The 17,964-nt window shown below is 42.5% G+C and overlaps 1 protein-coding gene across 3 annotated transcripts; it reads right to left on the bottom strand.

The window, feature by feature from the left end:
* Positions 1 to 325: 325 nt before the first annotated feature.
* LOC142462390 (transmembrane protein 254-like) lies at positions 326 to 16,091 on the bottom strand. Of its 3 annotated transcripts, XM_075564214.1 has the most exons (5): positions 15,776 to 16,085; positions 12,508 to 12,611; positions 12,253 to 12,312; positions 5,330 to 5,412; positions 326 to 2,602 (listed from the first exon to the last, which is right to left on the bottom strand). In XM_075564214.1, exons 1-4 carry the CDS (start codon positions 16,058 to 16,060, stop codon positions 5,373 to 5,375), a joined length of 489 nt encoding a protein of 162 aa, XP_075420329.1. In that variant the 5' UTR covers positions 16,061 to 16,085; the 3' UTR covers positions 326 to 2,602; positions 5,330 to 5,372. The 3 variants fall into 3 exon arrangements, with proteins under 3 accessions (XP_075420329.1, XP_075420327.1, XP_075420328.1); XM_075564212.1 differs by lacking the exon at positions 5,330 to 5,412 and having other exon boundaries at positions 15,776 to 16,072; XM_075564213.1 differs by lacking the exons at positions 5,330 to 5,412; positions 12,253 to 12,312 and having other exon boundaries at positions 15,776 to 16,091.
* Positions 16,092 to 17,964: the final 1,873 nt, after the last annotated feature.

A 17,964-nucleotide genomic window follows, 5' to 3' on the forward strand; every position in this document is an offset into this window, starting at 1 on the left:
ACAATCCATACATACATCAAGTGTGTAAAGCACATTTGTACATTCATTGGTCTCATCATTCTCAAAACATTTGCTCTCCCCTTAAGCCCCTGGCATCAGGCCCTCATTTTCCCCCTCCCTCCCCACAGCCCCCTCCCAAAAGGCGACCTTTTTTCAACTGCTCGGTGTGTGGATGATGGGACATTGCCGCTGTGCAACCACAAGGGGGAGCACACACTCTACAACCGGAACATCCTGCATTTCCTCATCAGTGAAAAAGAAGCTGATATTGGATCTGTACATACAGTTCTATAGTTCTGAAATAGTCTATTTGAGAAAAGTAGAATCAAGTATACATCAAAACTTACAAATATAAAAACGACATTATATTAGAGATATAATCCACAGCATTTTATTCAAGTTAATCCATTCATACAATAATCAGTTCCCACTAATATTATTTCACTTACTATTTAATATTATTTAGTCATTATTCTCCTAGAAAAGGATAATAAGGATAAGTCTGGGTTGGATTCCCATGTTTATACCAATAGTCAAAAATATAACCTTACTGTATAAATACCTTAATCACAATAGAAACTGAGGAAAAGAGATGGTGCAGAAATTTATCTCCACTAGAAATAAATCATGACACTCATAATTTTTCAGGATTGTATTTTTATGTGGACCTTTTGGGGGGCTGAGGGCGTAAAACTATTGCTGAATACAAATTATACACCTCCCTCTACAACAAGTGGGAATGAGAAGCAGAGCCCTGACGGCTCACAGGGGTGCCTGTCACTATGCTAGAGTACGAGTCTGTGCATCCTCCCAGAGCCCTGCAGCCGGTCAGTCAGTAGTAAGAGTGAGTCTCTAGGTGAACGGAAGAGGAAGTAGTTAGCTGGTAACTCCTGGGTTAGAGTCTCTGCAACAGGAATGTCTGTGTGTTTAGTAAGTCGGGGGAAGGGAGAGAGACTCATAGTCTTGAAAAAATTCTAGACAATAAGAAAGTATGAAAACAATTAACAGGTTTCCCACTAGAGGACCCCCAGAATCAAGGACAGTTTAGAGATTTTCTATGACATGAGTGTACATGACTATGTTCTGCCATTTTTAAGTGAAAGCTGAAATGATACTAAAAGAGGAAACTAGGCTGGCAGGTTGCCTCCCTCGTTCAATAAACAGTGATAGGGAGTCTGCATGCACGGCAATGAGTCAGAGGCTGAGGGGAAAATCAAACTAAGATGTGGTGCTGACTTGAAAGAGCAATTTGGTAGTAATCACAATAAGACCTCAACACCAAGAACACACATTCAGAGGATGTGGGGTCCCCAGGCAGAGGGAAGGATCTGAGAAGGCATTCTCCGTCTTCTCCTTTGGGCTCTACCCCTGTCCTCTGTGTATGTAAGCGGATGTAATCTCTCAGTCTGCCCTGCCAGACAATCATGTCTTGCTCCTTTCTCTGGAGTGTGAGAGTCTGAACTTGCTTCACCAGTGCCTGCTGAAGGTCTGAGCAATGGATGTGTTGTAGGCTTGCTCCAGATGGGTTGGGTTGCTCCAGAATGATGGGGAAAGTTTTGAGAAAGGAGAGGTTACATGGTGGAGGATATAGGCCAAAAGGCAAATCTAGTATTGGGGAGAACAGTAGGAAGTATAGACTAGACTAGCCAGAGGAGAGCTTTGCTTAAATAGTAAGGGGAGCGAGAAAGATGGCAAATTACTAAAGTGTCACCTGACAATCGGGTTTGGGTATATTTGGTCTTTATTCTGGAGACTAGCTGGAGCACTTGTACGCATGAGAGAAAGGGAGTAACATGTTTTCAGTTAAAAAAGATTGGTTTTGTTTCCCAATGACGTGCAGAAAACCCAGAACTAAGGAAGCTGCTGCCATAGTCCAGTGTTAACTAAGACCTTGGACAAGAGTGGCTGGAGTGGGAATGACAAAGAGATCCTGAAGTGACAAAAGAACTTGTTCATTGTGCCCAGTAGTATATCAAAGTGGAAAGCATCCAAAGCAGTTGCTAGGTTCTTAGCCTAGATGGTACAGAGAGTACCAACAAATTCCAGGACCTCAAGAAGATAGCTTAAAGTCAAAGAAGTTAGTCTGTGGAACTGAAGAGCTATATTCTTTCCCTACTTTCCTCTTACGTAACAAGTGGTCTACTAAGCTCAACCACAACATATGACAGAATAATGAATAACTCAGAACTTACTGCCAGAGCTGATGCCAACCCAAAGGTGATCCTAAAGGACAGATTAGAACTGGCCCTATGGGTTTCTGAGACTATGACTTTTTATTTATATTGGAATGATGTTTTATGGGATAAGAAAGCTTTAATCTTTCTCTTAAATTAATAACTAGAAGGTCTGAAATAACTTCAAAGGAGGCAAACTTTCTAGAAAGTAGACAAAGCAAACATCACAATGTGTTACCCACATCACATACACCCTGCCTTAAAAAGGTGAGGTTGAATGTCAAAATGGAAAGAAAGAATGTCTTCTTTAAGTTTTCTTCTTGTGCTTTGGTCGGTACGCAATCAAGATGGAGAGAGATGCTATTCCAAAGAAGAAAGTCTGAACGAACCAGAGTAGCCGAGCCCGGCCATTCGTGATGCCTTTATACCTAAAAAAAAGGGGGTGGGGGGTGGGGAATGACAAAGTAAAATTGAAACACTGGAATTTTAATCATGTGGCTAAGTAAGAATATTGATATTTTTAAAGAAATATACTTCTTCCATCAACTTTCATTTGAGTTTATTTTGTTTTTCTATGGCTTCTAAACTTTAGAGGTTAGTTCATATATGTTTTATCTTTATTAGTTTTTAATAGATGTGTTTAAAACAGTCCCTTGTTCAACCAATATCCAATCTTGCTACTGTCTAGGGCACCTGTTATTATAAAATTGTTTCTCATATGATTCTAACATACAGACATGATTAAGTAGAACTGGTATAACTTCAGAGAAAATTATTTGAATAGACTCGATCAGGGGTTGGCAACTATTTGAGCTGGAAGAGCCAATCCAGTCCCTCACAACAATTTATAAACAAATTAAATCAACATTATCTGAATAATCATTTTATTTCCATTTTCAACTTTACTTCAGAGCCATACATACATGCTGAAAGAGCTGCAAACGGCTCTCGAGCCACAGATTGTGGCCCCCTGGACTAGATGTGAACCCTAATCTAGCCCAACCAAAACTGTAACCGTGGGCAAGTCACTACATCTCTCTCAGAATCAGTTTCCTCATTTGAATAATCACGATGTCACCAAGTTTTGAGATGATTTATAATATATACAAATTACTTAGTATAACCTAGCACATAAAAATAATAAACTGTTTACATAGTTGAGGTATTTAGTTTATTGTGCCAAACTGGCCGATAAACACATGTGGAATTAATTGAAGGGTGGAGAGATAAATGGCTCCACAAGCCTCACCTTTCTTGTCTCTTGCTTTTTGATCAACAATCCAGGGTGCAGCTGCCTGCTTGTTCTGTGCCTCAATTTGCAAGCTACACTACCTGTGGGACACCTAACCCATGAACTGTGTCGCTGTAATTTGAGGTTCTTCCAAGACCTGCTTCACCACACAATTGGAATTTACATCTCTTGAGCTGGGGACTGTCAGACCCTGTTATCTGGTTGACTGTTGGTGACCAGCCTTACTGTTTGCTGCCTGTGACCAGAGAGCCTGAATTTCTCTACAGAGACTACCTGGCAGCCCTCAAGACTTGAAGGACTGCCAGTGTCTCACAACTGTCTCATGGGAGTGAGCTTCACTGAGCCATTTGTACTGCTTTATAATTTAATTAACTGTTTATTTCTTATGTTATATATTTGTCTATCTGTAGAATTATATATAATTATTAGCAATCTGGTTTTGTCTCTCTAGAGAACCCTGTCTAACACAATAGTTGTGATAGGTTTTTGTGTGACAATATGGCACCTGTAAAAAGAATGGGTAGAGTTTAGCCTGTCAATTGGGTTGCGCGCAGCTGGATGATATCCCTTAGAGGTGCAACCAAAATATATAGGTCTCTGGAGGCCAGTCTCTGCCTTCCCCTTCCTGCTTACTGGCCTCCTGAGAACTGCTGGAGTCCTGCCGTGTTTCCACTGACCTCGGATCCATTCGACTTTATGGATCTACCGGCCTGTGATCTTCCTGCATTCTGCATCATTGCATGTGGCTGCATGAGTCCGAAGGGGGATTTATGAACTAATATTGGACTTATAGACTTAAATGGGACTGGGCTGGATGTTTTCTTGATATATAGTTACTTCTCAATATAAAGTTCTTTCTTACACATATGTGAGTGTCACTAAATTTGTTTCTCTAGTCAACCTGGCCTACCACAATAGTCTTTCTTATGTGTGAGGCTGCTAACCACAAAGTTAGCAGTTCAAAACCACCATCTCACTCTACAAGAGAAAAGACAGAATTTTCAATTCCTGTAAAGAGTTTCAGTCTGGAAAATGCACAAGGGCAATTCTACCTGTCTTACAGGGTCACTAATAGTTGATATAGCTTTGATGGCAGTGAGTTTGGTTTGGTTTATAGTCTTTTAAACTTCCTAGAACAAAGTTCAAGAAAGCCAGAGTATCACCTTGACTATATTCCCTCTAAGGTTATCAAGACCACCTCAAGAATAGATTTGACACATTGAAAACTGATGAGCAGAGACCAGCTAATTTGGGGGATGACATCAAGGATATGCTATAAAAACAAGAAAATACCATTAAAAAGAAAAGATCAAAATGATTGTCAACCCTGAAACTTGCTCCAGAAAAGGTAAAGCAAACAGACAAAAAACCATGTAGAAAAATGGACAAGTAGAAGATTTCAAAGAATGGCTTGAGAAGACAAAAGTATCATGATGAAATGTGCAAAGACCTAGAATTAGAAAACAAAAAATGAAGCACATCCTTAATATTTTTGAAGCTAAAAGAACCCAACAGCATTCAGCTTAAGCTCCCTACATCAGCACACCCAGCTCTCTGGATTAAGTTCCCAGAGGCACCCCACTCCAGGAAGCCTCAGCCTAAAGGCACCCAGCTCCTTTCTTGGATTAGCAAGTGCCATTTCCCCAATTAAATGCCCAGCAGCACCTCCCTCTACAAGCCAGCTTCCTGCCCCCAACCACGCTCCTTTCTCTGCTGTGTGGTTGGGAAAGGCCGTCCCTGTCTCATGCTCCAATCCCTGGTTCTGCCGTTGCTCCTCTGATTGCATAACTATCTTCTGGATGCAGGAAGCTTACATGCAGGGAATTTCAAGTCTGGAGAATGCGCTCAACTGCTGGCTCTTGAGAGTGATAAGACCCCTCCTCCTGCTTCTTAGAGGGCTTACTTTATACACAGCAGGACGGTGCTCCAGGGAATTCTGCTCAACATTACTCACAGGTGAATCCTGCCCCCACTGTCTTACCACACCTATGCAGGGAAAGGATGGTTAGTCAAAGAGCCACATAAAAAAATTCACAGCCACTGCAGCCACAACGTGTGTGCCTGGTTCCACTGGCCCCAGTCTGCATGCAGGTGCCCCATCAGCCCAGCCCATAGGTGAGTGCCCTGTCGTGCCCAGTAGGTGCTCTGTGCCCAACCCAGCACTTGTTCACTGATGTTCTCAACTACAACAGGCATATGGCTCTTGAGTTGAAGAAATATCCCAGATAAATAGCACTTTTTTTCCTCTCCAAGGAAGCCCTGACACCTTTGTTCTCTTTTAATATATACTTTATTACTACATTTTCTTTTTCTCTTCTTTCTCCTCTTATTGTTTCATGGTCTATTAATCCTCTCCTGCACCACTTCACAGAGTCAACTACCCCCATAGGACCCAGCCTCACTCCTACTCCTAAGGGCTGCATCACAATGTTGCAGACAAAGCAGACAATAATGGTGTACATGAAAAACAAGAAAAATGGCACAAAAAGTGAACAATTCAAATATACAAAGGAATTTTCTGAAGAAGAAAGGGCTCTTCAGTAACCAGGAAAAGCATTACGATGATGTTCAGATAGCTCCAAAAGATGGGGGGGGGGGGGAATAGAGAGCTAAAGAAACAGGAAAACTAGAGACTTTTCAACAAAATAATAAGATAGAAACCCAGAATCTTAGTACTAAGATGACATAATTAAGCAACACTTGAAAGAATAGATTAACAGGTCTATCTAGATAAAACAGGCTGGATAAAAAATCTGGGGGAAGGGAGACTCCGGATAGAGCAAGATATGACAAAATAACGATGTATAAATTACAAAGGGCACATGAGGGAGGGGAGAGCGGGGAGGGAGGGGAAAAAAACAGAGGACCTGATGCAAAGGGCTTAAGTGGAGAGCAAATGCTTTGAGAATGATTGGGGCAGGGAATGTATGGATGTGCTTTATACAGTTGATGTATGTATATGTATGGATTGTGATAAGAGTTGTATGAGTCCCTAATAAAATGTAAAAAAAGAAAAGGAAATGATTAGGGCAAAGAATGTACAGATGTGCTTTATACAATTGATGTATGTATATGTATGGACTGTGATAAGAGTTGTATGAACCCCTAATAAAACATTTAAAACAAACAAACAAACAAAAATCTGGAGAAGAAAACGACAGTTCCAGAGGGACATGGGAGAGGGGGAAGAGGGGGGGGAAAGAAGTGGTGTTAACAAACCCAGGAACAAGGGAACAAGTGATCTAAAATCATTGGTGAGGAGGGTGTAAGAGGCCTGGTAGGGATTCATCAAGGGTAATGTAACCGAAAGGAATTACTGAAACCCAAATGAAGACTGAGCATGACAGTGGGACAAGAGGAAAGTCAAAGGAAATAGAGGAAAGAAGTAGGAGGCAAATGACATTTACAGAGGTCTAAATGAAGGCATGTACATATGTAAATATATTTATATATGGTGATGGGGAAATAGATCTATGTGCATATATTTATAGGTTTAGTATTAAGGTAGCAGATGGACATTGGGCCTCCACTCAAGTACTCCCTCAATGCAAGAATACTTTGTTCTATGAAAGTGGCATTCCATGATGCTCACCTTCCCGACACAATCGCTAAAGATAAATGGGTACATAAGCAAACGCAGTGAAGAAACTGACAGTTTTCCCAGCTATCAAAAGATATAGCATCTGAGGTCTTAAAAGCTTGAAGATAAATAAGCGGTCATCTAGCTTAGAAGCAACAAAGCCCACATGGAAGAAGCACACCAGCCTGCGTGATCATGAGGTGTCGAAGGGATCAGGTATCAGGCATCAAAGAAAAAAAGAATCAAATAATTGTGAATGAAGGGGAGTGTAGATTGAGGATCCAAGACCTATCTGTAAGTAAATGGACAGCCCCTTACAGAAGGGTAGCAGGAAGGAGACGAGCCAGTCAGGGTGCAGGGTAGCACCGATGAAACATACAACTTTCCTCTAGTTCCTAAATGCTTCCTACCTAACCGACTATCATGATCCCAATTCTACCTTAAAAATCTGGCTAGACCAGAGGATGTACACTGGTACAGATAGGAACTAGAAACACAGGGAATCCAGGATAGATGACCTCATCAGGACCAGTGGTGAGAGTGGCGATACCAGGAGGGTGGAGGGAAGGTGGGATAGAAAGGGAGAACCAATTACAAGGATCTACATATAACCTCCTCTCTGGGGGATGGACAACAGAAAAGTGGGTGAAGGGAGACATCAGACAGTGTAAGATATGACAAAATAATAAAAATTTATAAATTATCAAGGGTTCAGGAGGGAGGAGCCGGGAAGGAGAGGGGGAAAGGAGGAGCTGCTGCCAAGGGCTCAAGTAGAAAGCAAAGATTTTGAGAATAATGATGGCAACAAATGTACAAATATGCTTGACACAATGGATGGATGTGTGGATTGTGATGAGTTGTCTGAGCTCCCAATAAAATGATTTAAAAAATACTCCCAAGAAAATGATCTCCTTCTTATAAACTCTATGCCGATGAACTGTGTTGAGAGATTGCTTCTTGAGATTACAGAGAGGTCGAACGAAATGAGCAATTATTCACAAGCCTTCCTGTCGCACATGTGAGTATGTTCAGAGGAAAACCAAATATTCTGATTGGCTAAAAAGAAATCTCAGCAAGGACTATTGGGCCATAATTCTCTCCAGAATTTATGAGAATTCATTGTCACTTAATTAACAATATAAATATTTTTAAACAGTGTATAATAAAATTTTATAACTATAATAAGACATCCTGGATCATGAATTATAGGGTACTAATTCCTACCCAGTTTTGTTGAAACGACATAAATGAATACATTAAAATGCATACTATGTCATGTCTTAGTACTTAAAAAATAAAGTGGTTAAAAAAACTGTTCCAAAATTCAAAACCTTATTCCCTTAGAAAATAAGCAAGGAAATTGTGAAGGAGCAGACAGTGTATGCAGAATGAGGAAGGGAGCGCTCTCTAGAAGTGGTGATTACACAACTCGATGTAAAAGTGATTTAACTGCCCACCAAGCCTTGAGGACAATATTCCTGCTCACAGCAGCCAATGCACAAAGAGGACCATAGGGTCGGCCCCACCACGAGACACAATGTCCCTCACTGACCCATAGCACTACAAGGGACAATACTGGAGGCACAGTGCAGGAATTGTGCCTGATCTGACCCCACCACATTGGGACAAAACACTAAGGACATGCAACAGAGCAACAAGGGTCCAAGGTATATGAAAAAAGACATTGGAGCCAGGGTGTGGCATCCCATCAAACTCCACCGGAAAACACTGCTAAAGGTCAGCAAACCTGGAACTATTTATCAGCTTTTCCTTTTTCGCTGGTGGTTTTTATTGTTTTTGCTTTTTTTGTTTTTATCTGTCTTGTTTTTGTGTTTATTATTGTCTCTGCATGTCTAACTAGATAAGATAGGCAGGAAAACAATCTGGAGGAGAAAACAATGGGACTGATGGTTCTGGGGGTATGTGGGAGAGGGGGAGGCAAGGGAAAGGAAGTGGGTGTTAACAAACCCAGGGACAATGGAACAACAAGTGATCTAAAATCAATGGCAAGGAGGGCATAGGATTCCTGGTAGGACTTGATCAAGGGCAATGTAACTGAAAGGGATTACTGAAATCTGAATGAAGGCTGAGCATGATAGTGGGACAAGAGGAAAGTCAAAGGAAAGAGAGGAAAGAACTAGGAGGCAAATGGCATTTATAGAAGTCTAAATAAGGGCATGTACAATGTAAATATATTTATATATGGTGATGGGGAAATAGATCTTTCAATGTATATATATTTGTAGGTTTAATATTAAGGTAGCAGATGGACATTGGGCCTCCACTCAAGTACTCCCTCAATGCAAGAATACTTTGTTCTATTAAACTGGAATCTCATGATGCACAAGCTTCCCGATACAATCGCTGAAGACAAAGCGGGTGAATAAGCAAATGTGGTGAAGAAAGCTGATGGTGCCCAGCTATCAAAAGATATAGCATTGGGGTCTTAAAGGCTTGAAGGTAAACAAGCGACCATCTAGCTCAGAAGCAACAAAGCCTACATGGAAGAAGCATGCCAGTCTGCATGATCACAGGGTGCCGAAGGGATAAGTTATCAGGCATCAAAATACAAAAAAATCATATCATTGTGTGCTCACCTTCCTGATATGATCGCTGAAGACAAATGGGTGCATAAGCAAATGTGGTGAAAAAATCTGATGGTGCTGGATATCAAAAGATATAGTGTCTGGGGTCTTAAAGGCTTGAAGGTAAACAAGAGGCCATCTAGCTCAGAAGCAACAAAGCCCACATGAAAGAAGCACACCAGTCTGCATGATCACGAGGCGTCAAAGGGATAAGGTATCAGGCATCAAGGAACAAAAAAATATCACATCATTGTGTATGAGAGGGAGTGGGAGTGGGGACCCAAAGCTCATCTGTAGGCAACCGGATACCCCCTTACAGAAGGGTCGCGGGGAGACCAGCCAGTCAGGGTGTACCGTAGCAACAATGAAACATACAACTTTCTTCTAGTTCCTAAATGTTTCATACCCCGCCACTATCATGATCCCAATACTACCTTACAAATCCTGCTAGAACAGAGGATGTACACTGGTACACATTGGAGCTAGAAACACTAGGAATCCAGGACAGATAATCCCTTCAGGACCAGTGCTGAGAGTAGCGATATCAGGAGGGCGGAGGGAAGGTGGAGTAGAAAGGGGGAACCGATTACAAGGATCTATCTTGTAATATAACCTCCTCCCTGGGGGATGGACAGCAGAAAAGTGGGTTAAGGGAGACGTCAGACTGTAAAATATGACAAAATAATAATAATTTATAAATTATCAGGGGTTCATGAGTGAGAATGGAGTGGGGAGGGAGGGGGGGAAATGACGAGCTGATACCAAGGGCTGAAATAGAAAGAAAATGTTTTGAGAATGATGATGGCAACCAATGTACAAATGTGCTTGACACAACAGATGTATGGATGGATTGCGATAAGAATTGTACAAGCCCCCAAAAAAAGATTTTTAAAAAAAGAGGCCTTGTCCCAGAGGCTTAACTGGAAGGTAGTAATAATATCTGTGAAGAGGTATATAGTTCTGAAGAAGAATCACTGTATGGTTGAAACACATATGTGAAAGATCAAGCAAGGAAACTACAAATCCCTAGTGATGGGCAGTTTCCAAAAACCCACCAAAACCCCTGTGGAGAGAGCCAATACCCTACAGCCAGGCCACAAAACTCACTGCCATGGAGTCAACGCTGACCCCTAATGGCCCTACAGGACAGGGTAGAACCGTTACCGTAAATTTCCTAGACAATAAGTATTTACGGAGAAGGCCCCATCTTTCCCTGAGGAGCAGCTGGCAGCTGACCTTGCCATTAGCAGCCCAACACGTAAACACTCTTCTGCTAGGCCACAAGGCCGGAGCCCCCGGACTACTCCCATCATCACAGGGTGCCTAGAGCTGTTGCTAGTGCTACTGCTGCTAGTGACGAGAGCGCTGGAGAGGGACCCTAGCAGCGGCACCTTCTCCACGACAGCGTTCACATCCCTAGCTGCATGAGAACAGACACTGCATGGGGAGTTCACCGTTTCAAAAACTGGCTGGGTTCCGGAGGAGAGGAGGGGAGGAGGGTTGGGGGGTGGTGTGGGATTGAGGAGCTGAAACCAAAGGCTTGAGAAGAAAAAAAAAATGTTTTGAAAAGGACGATGGCAACACATATACAAAGGTGCTTGACACAATGGATGTATAGATTGTTCTTAGAGCTGTAAGAGCCCCCAATAAAAAGCTTTTAAAAACTGCTAGACTGGACGTGATTAATATCAGATAGTGACCAGAAAATCTGCTCATGCAGGGCTGGATTGGGAAATAAGGAAAATTCCACACGGTGAATGAGAATAAATGTGTTTTCTGGTCATGTCCCAAGCTTGTTTAATGAATCAGGGGACAGAGTAATGTAACCTATATAAACCACCTACAATATGTGCATAGTCTGAATTCAACCAATACAGGTTATTTTTATTACTAACAGACAGATATAATAAAACACCTTATTCTCTATGATTAGAAGTATTACACAATAATAGAGATGATAGCTAATCTTGGCCAGAAAAAATATTCATTGTAAAACAATCAGCAGTCTGAAACCACCAGCTGTTCTGAAAGAGGAACAGTGATTGCTACTCCCATAAGGAGTCAAAGCTTCAGAAACTCACACGGGCAATGTCACCCATTCCTATGGAGTCACTATGAGAGCATCGATTCAATGGCAGTGAGGTTTTTGGATTTTAAATACTGTATTTTTTCTGGGATGCACACATTTATGATTATAAATTATAAATGTGTGCATTTATATTACCTAACCTGGCATTGCTGAGTAGTATCAGGCTCAATGGAAAGTATCGGCGCAACTTGGAAAGTTAATAGAGCCCTGTATCTGTAATCAGCTCTATTAGAAACAGAATCTCTGGTTCTAGAAGCCAGAAAACTGTAATTTGAAGAAGCTCAAGTGGTTCCATTGAGGAAGCAAGATTAATAATAATCTTTTGTTCTTATTGGAGCTATACAGAAGAAAAAATACATACATAATAAAAATCATCTAAATTAAGTAATTACAAATTGATTAACACAGAGTGGTCTCGTTGAGGAAATGTTTACTGAACCCTCCCTGTGGACCCAGCTCAGTATTGGGCATGAAGTCTACCCTGCCTCGACCTTCAGCCTGCATTATTTCATGGCTGCTTTTAATTTATGTGACACATCAAGAAGAAAGCAAGACCTATTCCAGAGACTCACTTGCACAATACCATGGCATACAAGGATTCTCCCACATGAATCAGCCAGGCAAGCCAGTACCTGGAACAACAACAAAGAAAGCCAGTCTAATTAAAAGCAGTGGTTGTTTGTTGATAAACTCTAACACTAATCTCAAAAAGGTACCCTAGTTGGAATTTGCCCCCTCTGATACATGTAAGTACAACTTCGGGTCTTCCCGTCTCCAGTGAGCCTGCAGCTTCTATGTTCGCCATCCATCTCTGCAGATCTCCTTACCCATTGTGCACGAGGGTCTGATGATGATCCACCAAGTACTGAGTGAAGAGGCCCAGAGGGCCAAGGCTCTGATAGGGAATACTCTGAGGCCAGAAGACAACCCACTGAAAGAGAACCACATGCACAAAATACCTATTAGGTCATTTACCGGTCAAGTTTTTGGTCTCATGACTATGAACTAATACAACTATACTCAGTTTGATTAGCAACTGCAACCAAGATAAACACCTCTGATCAAAGTCATCTGGAACCCCTTTTTTTAAAAATCATTTTACTGGGGCTCGTACAGCTCTTATCACAATCCATACATACATCCATTGTGTCAAACACATTGGTGCATATGTTGCCATTATCATTTTCAAAACATTTTCTTTCTACTTGAGCCCTTGGTACCAGCTTGTTTTCCCCTCCCACCCTCATGAACCCTTGATAATTTATAAATTGGTTGGTGTTTTTTCCCATGTCTTACATCATGTCATCTCCCTTCACCCACTTTCTTGCTGTTCGTCCCCCTGGGAGAGGGTTATTTGTAGACCATTGTGATCGGTAGAGCCCCATTCTTCACTTCTATTTCTAAAAAGCTGTTCCATGGGAAGACTCATGCTGAGGAAACTATGTGATTATTGGAGCTGCTGCCACAGGTTGATGGCTTCTATTCTTGATTAATTCTACCAAGGCGATTATTTTATAAAAATTCTCAACCGTCTAAAGAATGTATGTACCTCAGAGAGCTCCTTTACTTAATAAACGATGGCTTGAGCCAACCTCTTTTCTGAATCCTCTTTCCCTTCTTTTTTTTTTTTTTACCTCTTTCCCTTCTTCTTTAATTATCTGTTTGTTTATTTTCTCTTGCCCTTCTTTCAGTGCCTGGTACAAGCAATTTGCAACTGGCTAACCTAAAGGCTGGTGGTTAGAATCCATTTATCAGCTTCACAGAAGGAACGCGTAGCGATCTACTTTCATAAAGATTCCTAGGGTTCGAGTCAAAAGAAAAATTCTTATCAATGTGAATGGGGACGGAGCAGGGAGTGGAGACCGAAAGCCCATCTGTAGACAACTGGACATTCCCTTACAGAAGGGTCACAGGGAAGAAACAAGTCAGTCAGGGTGCAGTATAGCACCGATGAAACATATAACTTTCCTCTAGTTCTATATATAATGCTTCCCCTCCCCCCCCCCCACTATCATGACCCCAATTCTACCTCACAAATCCAGCTAGACCAGAGCATGTACACTGGTACAGATAAGAGCTGAAAACACAGGGAATCCAGACAGATAAACCCCTCAAAACTAATAATGAGAGTAGTGATACCAGGAGGGGGAGGTGGGGGGGTGAAAGGGGAACCGATCACAATGATGAACATATACTCACCCTCCAGGGGGTCAAACAACTGAAAAGTGGGTGACAGCGGTCAGTATAACACATGAAAAAATAATAATTTATAAATTATCAAGGATTCATGTGGGAGGCGGTGTGGGGAAGGGGGGAAATGAGCTTATACAGAGCTCAAGTAGAAAGAAAATGTTTTGGAAATGATGATGGCAACATATGTACAAATGTGTTTGTCACAATGGATGGATGTATAGATTGTGATAAGAGCTGTATGAGCCTCCAATAAAAATTTTAAAGATTAAAATTTTAAAAATTACTAGGGCTAAAGTACAGGAACAACTGTGAGGATGGCACAGGACCCAACAGTGTTTTTCTCTGATGTGCATGGGGTCGCTATGGATCAGAACAAATTTGATAACTGACAAGAATGACACAACTGAGGAAACTCACTGAGCTCTATAACACGTGGGTTTGCCAGAAGTCAGAACGACTCAATGGCAACCGATTCGGTTTTTTATTGTTTGCTCCCTCTTCCCTGTTTTCACCTCTAACCTGAGAATGGAATACTCTGAAGTCTGAAAATAACCGAGAACAGCTTTTTGAAGTGTTAATAGTTTAATTACATTTTGTAATATTATCTTTCCCCAAGTTTCTGTTTTGACTTCTGCCACTTTAGGATTCGCTGAGAAAACTGAAGTATCAACAGTCCCAAAACGCATGACGTTATTCATATCTCAGCCTAAAGTAACACTTCTCCTACACTGTTTCACAACCAAAATGCAAATGCAAACATCACCTCATCCTTCCAAACCATAGGACTAGAAGGAGTAACCAGCTCCACAAAGTCCCAATGTGAAGTTCTCCAAAGCTTTCTTCCGTACAGTGGGGGCTTCAAACTGCTCATGAAAATGTGGGATTAGAAGACAAGCCCCCCCCCCATAAAAAAGACAAGCCCACTGGTATATAGACCAACTAGTCAGGTGACCCAGAACCTTATAACAGAAAGTCACCTCTGAAATTTCTCAGCTCACTTCTCCGAAACCAGGGCAGAGGTGATCAAACAGAACACTGTGGGCAAAATATCATATTTCAGTGTCCCAGCCTTCAGGATCTCCTGGAAATGCCTTCCTTCAAAGTCATTCCAACTTCACCCCCAGCCGACTTTGACAGCCATCTTTCCCATTAACCTTGAAGAGCTTGGCCTGCGCTCCGCAGAGATCATTTTTCCTGTTTCCACGCCCACACCACACTACAGTTACCAGTTACACCTGCTCTTTCTTCGGGTTGATCCCCTTTGCAAAGCCCTCTCAAGGGCCTATAAAGCCTCTGCTTCCAAAAGCCCTACTTGGTCGGTCCTATGCCAGTCTCTGCGCTTGTCTTCCCACCTCCGTGCGCTCGCTCACCTTTCTTAGACACAGAATCACAGGGGGGTTGAGAAGCGGGTTTGCTCTAAAAAAGATTCACATTCTCTGAGCGCACAGAACTTCCTGGTACCAGTAACCTAGAAAACTGCCAGTGCTTGACCAGTGTCCTAGGCAAACTTTGCCCTCGCTCTACGACCCCCACCCGTCCCCTCCCCCCACCCCCACCCCCACCCCCACCTCCGAGGATCAAAATACCCGCGAGCATCACTCCCCCGACCCCGCAGTCTCACCGTGGAGGACGTGCCCCCGACCCAGAGCTGTGACCCGAGAGGTGGCAGTCCTTACGACTCTGAACTCGCCACCGCCACCCCGTTGGATCTAGACACTGCGCTGTCGGGTGGCGAGCTGGCGCCGCCTCCGGGACCGCCTAACTGGTTCTGCGGCCCTGTTAGGCCCACAAAGGCCTCCGGGCGCGGGCGCCCTGCTCGGCTCCAGGCGCCGCAGCCAGGTGTGCCCGTGGCCGGTGGGAGCGGAACCTGAGCTCGGCCGAGCGCTGGCCCCTCGTAGTTACCGTGTAGTAGCCCAGAGAGAGCGTGATGACCGTGAGCCACAGCAGACTGCCCCTCTGGAAGTAGGCCTCCTCGGCTGAGCCCTTCCCCATCGCTGGAGCCCCTGGGGACGCGGCCCTGCGCGAACCCCGGCGTGCGTTCCGGGCGGCGCCGAGGGCGGAGCGGGCGGTCCCCTCCGCAGCTGCTCCGAGGAGATACTGCCGAGAGCCGGAGCGAGTCCGCTGCTCCTTGCGAAGTGAGACCTGGGAACTAACTCGTCCCTCTGGCGTGGCGCAACTGTTCATCATCAATCAGCAGCATTACCATCAATGTCACTGTCCCACGTCTATGTTGAAAGCTTTGGAACAGAGCGCTCTGGGACACTGAATAATCGCAGACCTGAGTTGTTTTTTTAACTTAAATCCTGTGCAACATGCCTGTGACACAAGTTTTTGTCTGTAAAAGGCATTGTTCTCAGCATTGAGTTTCTGGTCAAGGTGATGGTAAATTGTGCAAATAGGTAGTATTAATGTTGCATCATTAAATTATAAGAAATTAAATGTTAAATGCTGAAAGAGCAGATGTTTTGCTATACCTACTTGTAGCACAATAATCAATTTTTCTGTGCCCAAATTAAAATTTCCATTCTTATAAAAGCCATAAGTAAAGCTACAAGAGCTAGAAGGAATTTTCAATAGATAGTATAGAAAAATGAGTTGAAAACCCTAAAACCCTCTTCAATCAAGTGGATTCCAATCCATAGCAACCGGATAGAGGGTCTCTGAGGCTTCAATAAATTTCTCTAGGAGCAGAAGCCTCAGCCTCTTCTCTGTCCCACTGGGGGTTTGAACTGCAGACTTTGCAGTGAGCAGCCTAATGCTTACCCAACAGCATTAAGATAAGTAAGTAGAGGATATGATTTAGATAGCCCTAAAATAAAGTTTAAATGGCCAAGAAACTTGAAAAGTTGTTAAACCTTACTAGAAATTTTAGATAAACAAAATAAGGAAAAATCAAAATGCTAATTTTCTCCTTAACCTAAGCCTACCTAAAAAAAACTAAAAAAAAAAAAAAAAGGACCAGCCTACCTAGTATCAAGACATATATGATAAGGAGCTACAATTTAAAATATGTATTTGATACACAGTAAGAAAGATTGGATATAGCCAAGCATTTGCTTTATGATAGAGGTGCTCTGTCAAATTATGCAGGAGAGAATAGAATTGAGTTATTTGGGGATTTTTTATTATTAAAAGATCATTTTATTGGGGCTCTTACAGCTCTTATAACAATCCATACATCAGTTTTATCAAGCATATTTGTACATATGTTGCCATCATTGTTTTCTAAACATTTACTTTCTATTGAGCCCTGTACTGGGGGATTTTTAAGCTATCTATTTTGAAAAAAGAAAACACACATTTTAGAATATCTTGCTTCGTCCGGTTTGAGAACTGAAATCAGAAGCCTTTGGGTGTGTTAGTGGAGCAGCCTCAGAGCGGAGAGTCTTTTAAAGCACTGGCACGAGTCTGGAAAGCATACTGAATCTGAAACTGCCTCGTCTAATCGCAGTTCTTATAACCTCGATGTGGGCCTCCCTGCCCTAAAGGACACATCCCTTTTCTCTGAGGTTTGGTGTCAGCTTTTCCCCAGAGGATTTCTCCTTAACAGTCAAACACGTGACCCTCGGACACAGACAGGATTGAGAGATCCATTTTTATAGTAGTTTACCAGAAAAACCTGCCTTTTCATTGGTCCTATGACCATCCTTTAATAAACTGAAAAGCACATTCACTTGCAATTATGTACCCCTAAGCAACCATGCAATCCTACCAACGGGTTTCCACCTTCCCTTGCTACACTGCACTTTCAGATCTCCACCTTTGATGTCCTTGAATATCTTTCATCCAATTATGATTTTGTAAACTTTAGCTCTGTTATTTATAGAGGCCCATTTATTGAGGCTTAAAAAGGACAAAGACAAATCATTCCGATGAGACTATTATCCTGAGTCCAAAGGTCACAGTCACACAGGTACTTTAAAAGAACACAAAGCGTTCTTCCAGTGCTGACGACCACCCTGTGGATCATGCCTCTCCAAAGGGTCGCCTTCATCCCTCTCCGAAGAGGAGAAATCACAAGAAGAAGCGCCTGGTGCAGACCCCCAATTCCTACCATGGATGTAATGCCCAGGCTGCTATAAAATCACCAC

Source organism: Tenrec ecaudatus, chromosome 12 (genome assembly GCF_050624435.1).
Source record: "Tenrec ecaudatus isolate mTenEca1 chromosome 12, mTenEca1.hap1, whole genome shotgun sequence".
In the NCBI taxonomy this organism is placed as follows: Eukaryota; Metazoa; Chordata; class Mammalia; order Afrosoricida; family Tenrecidae; genus Tenrec; species Tenrec ecaudatus.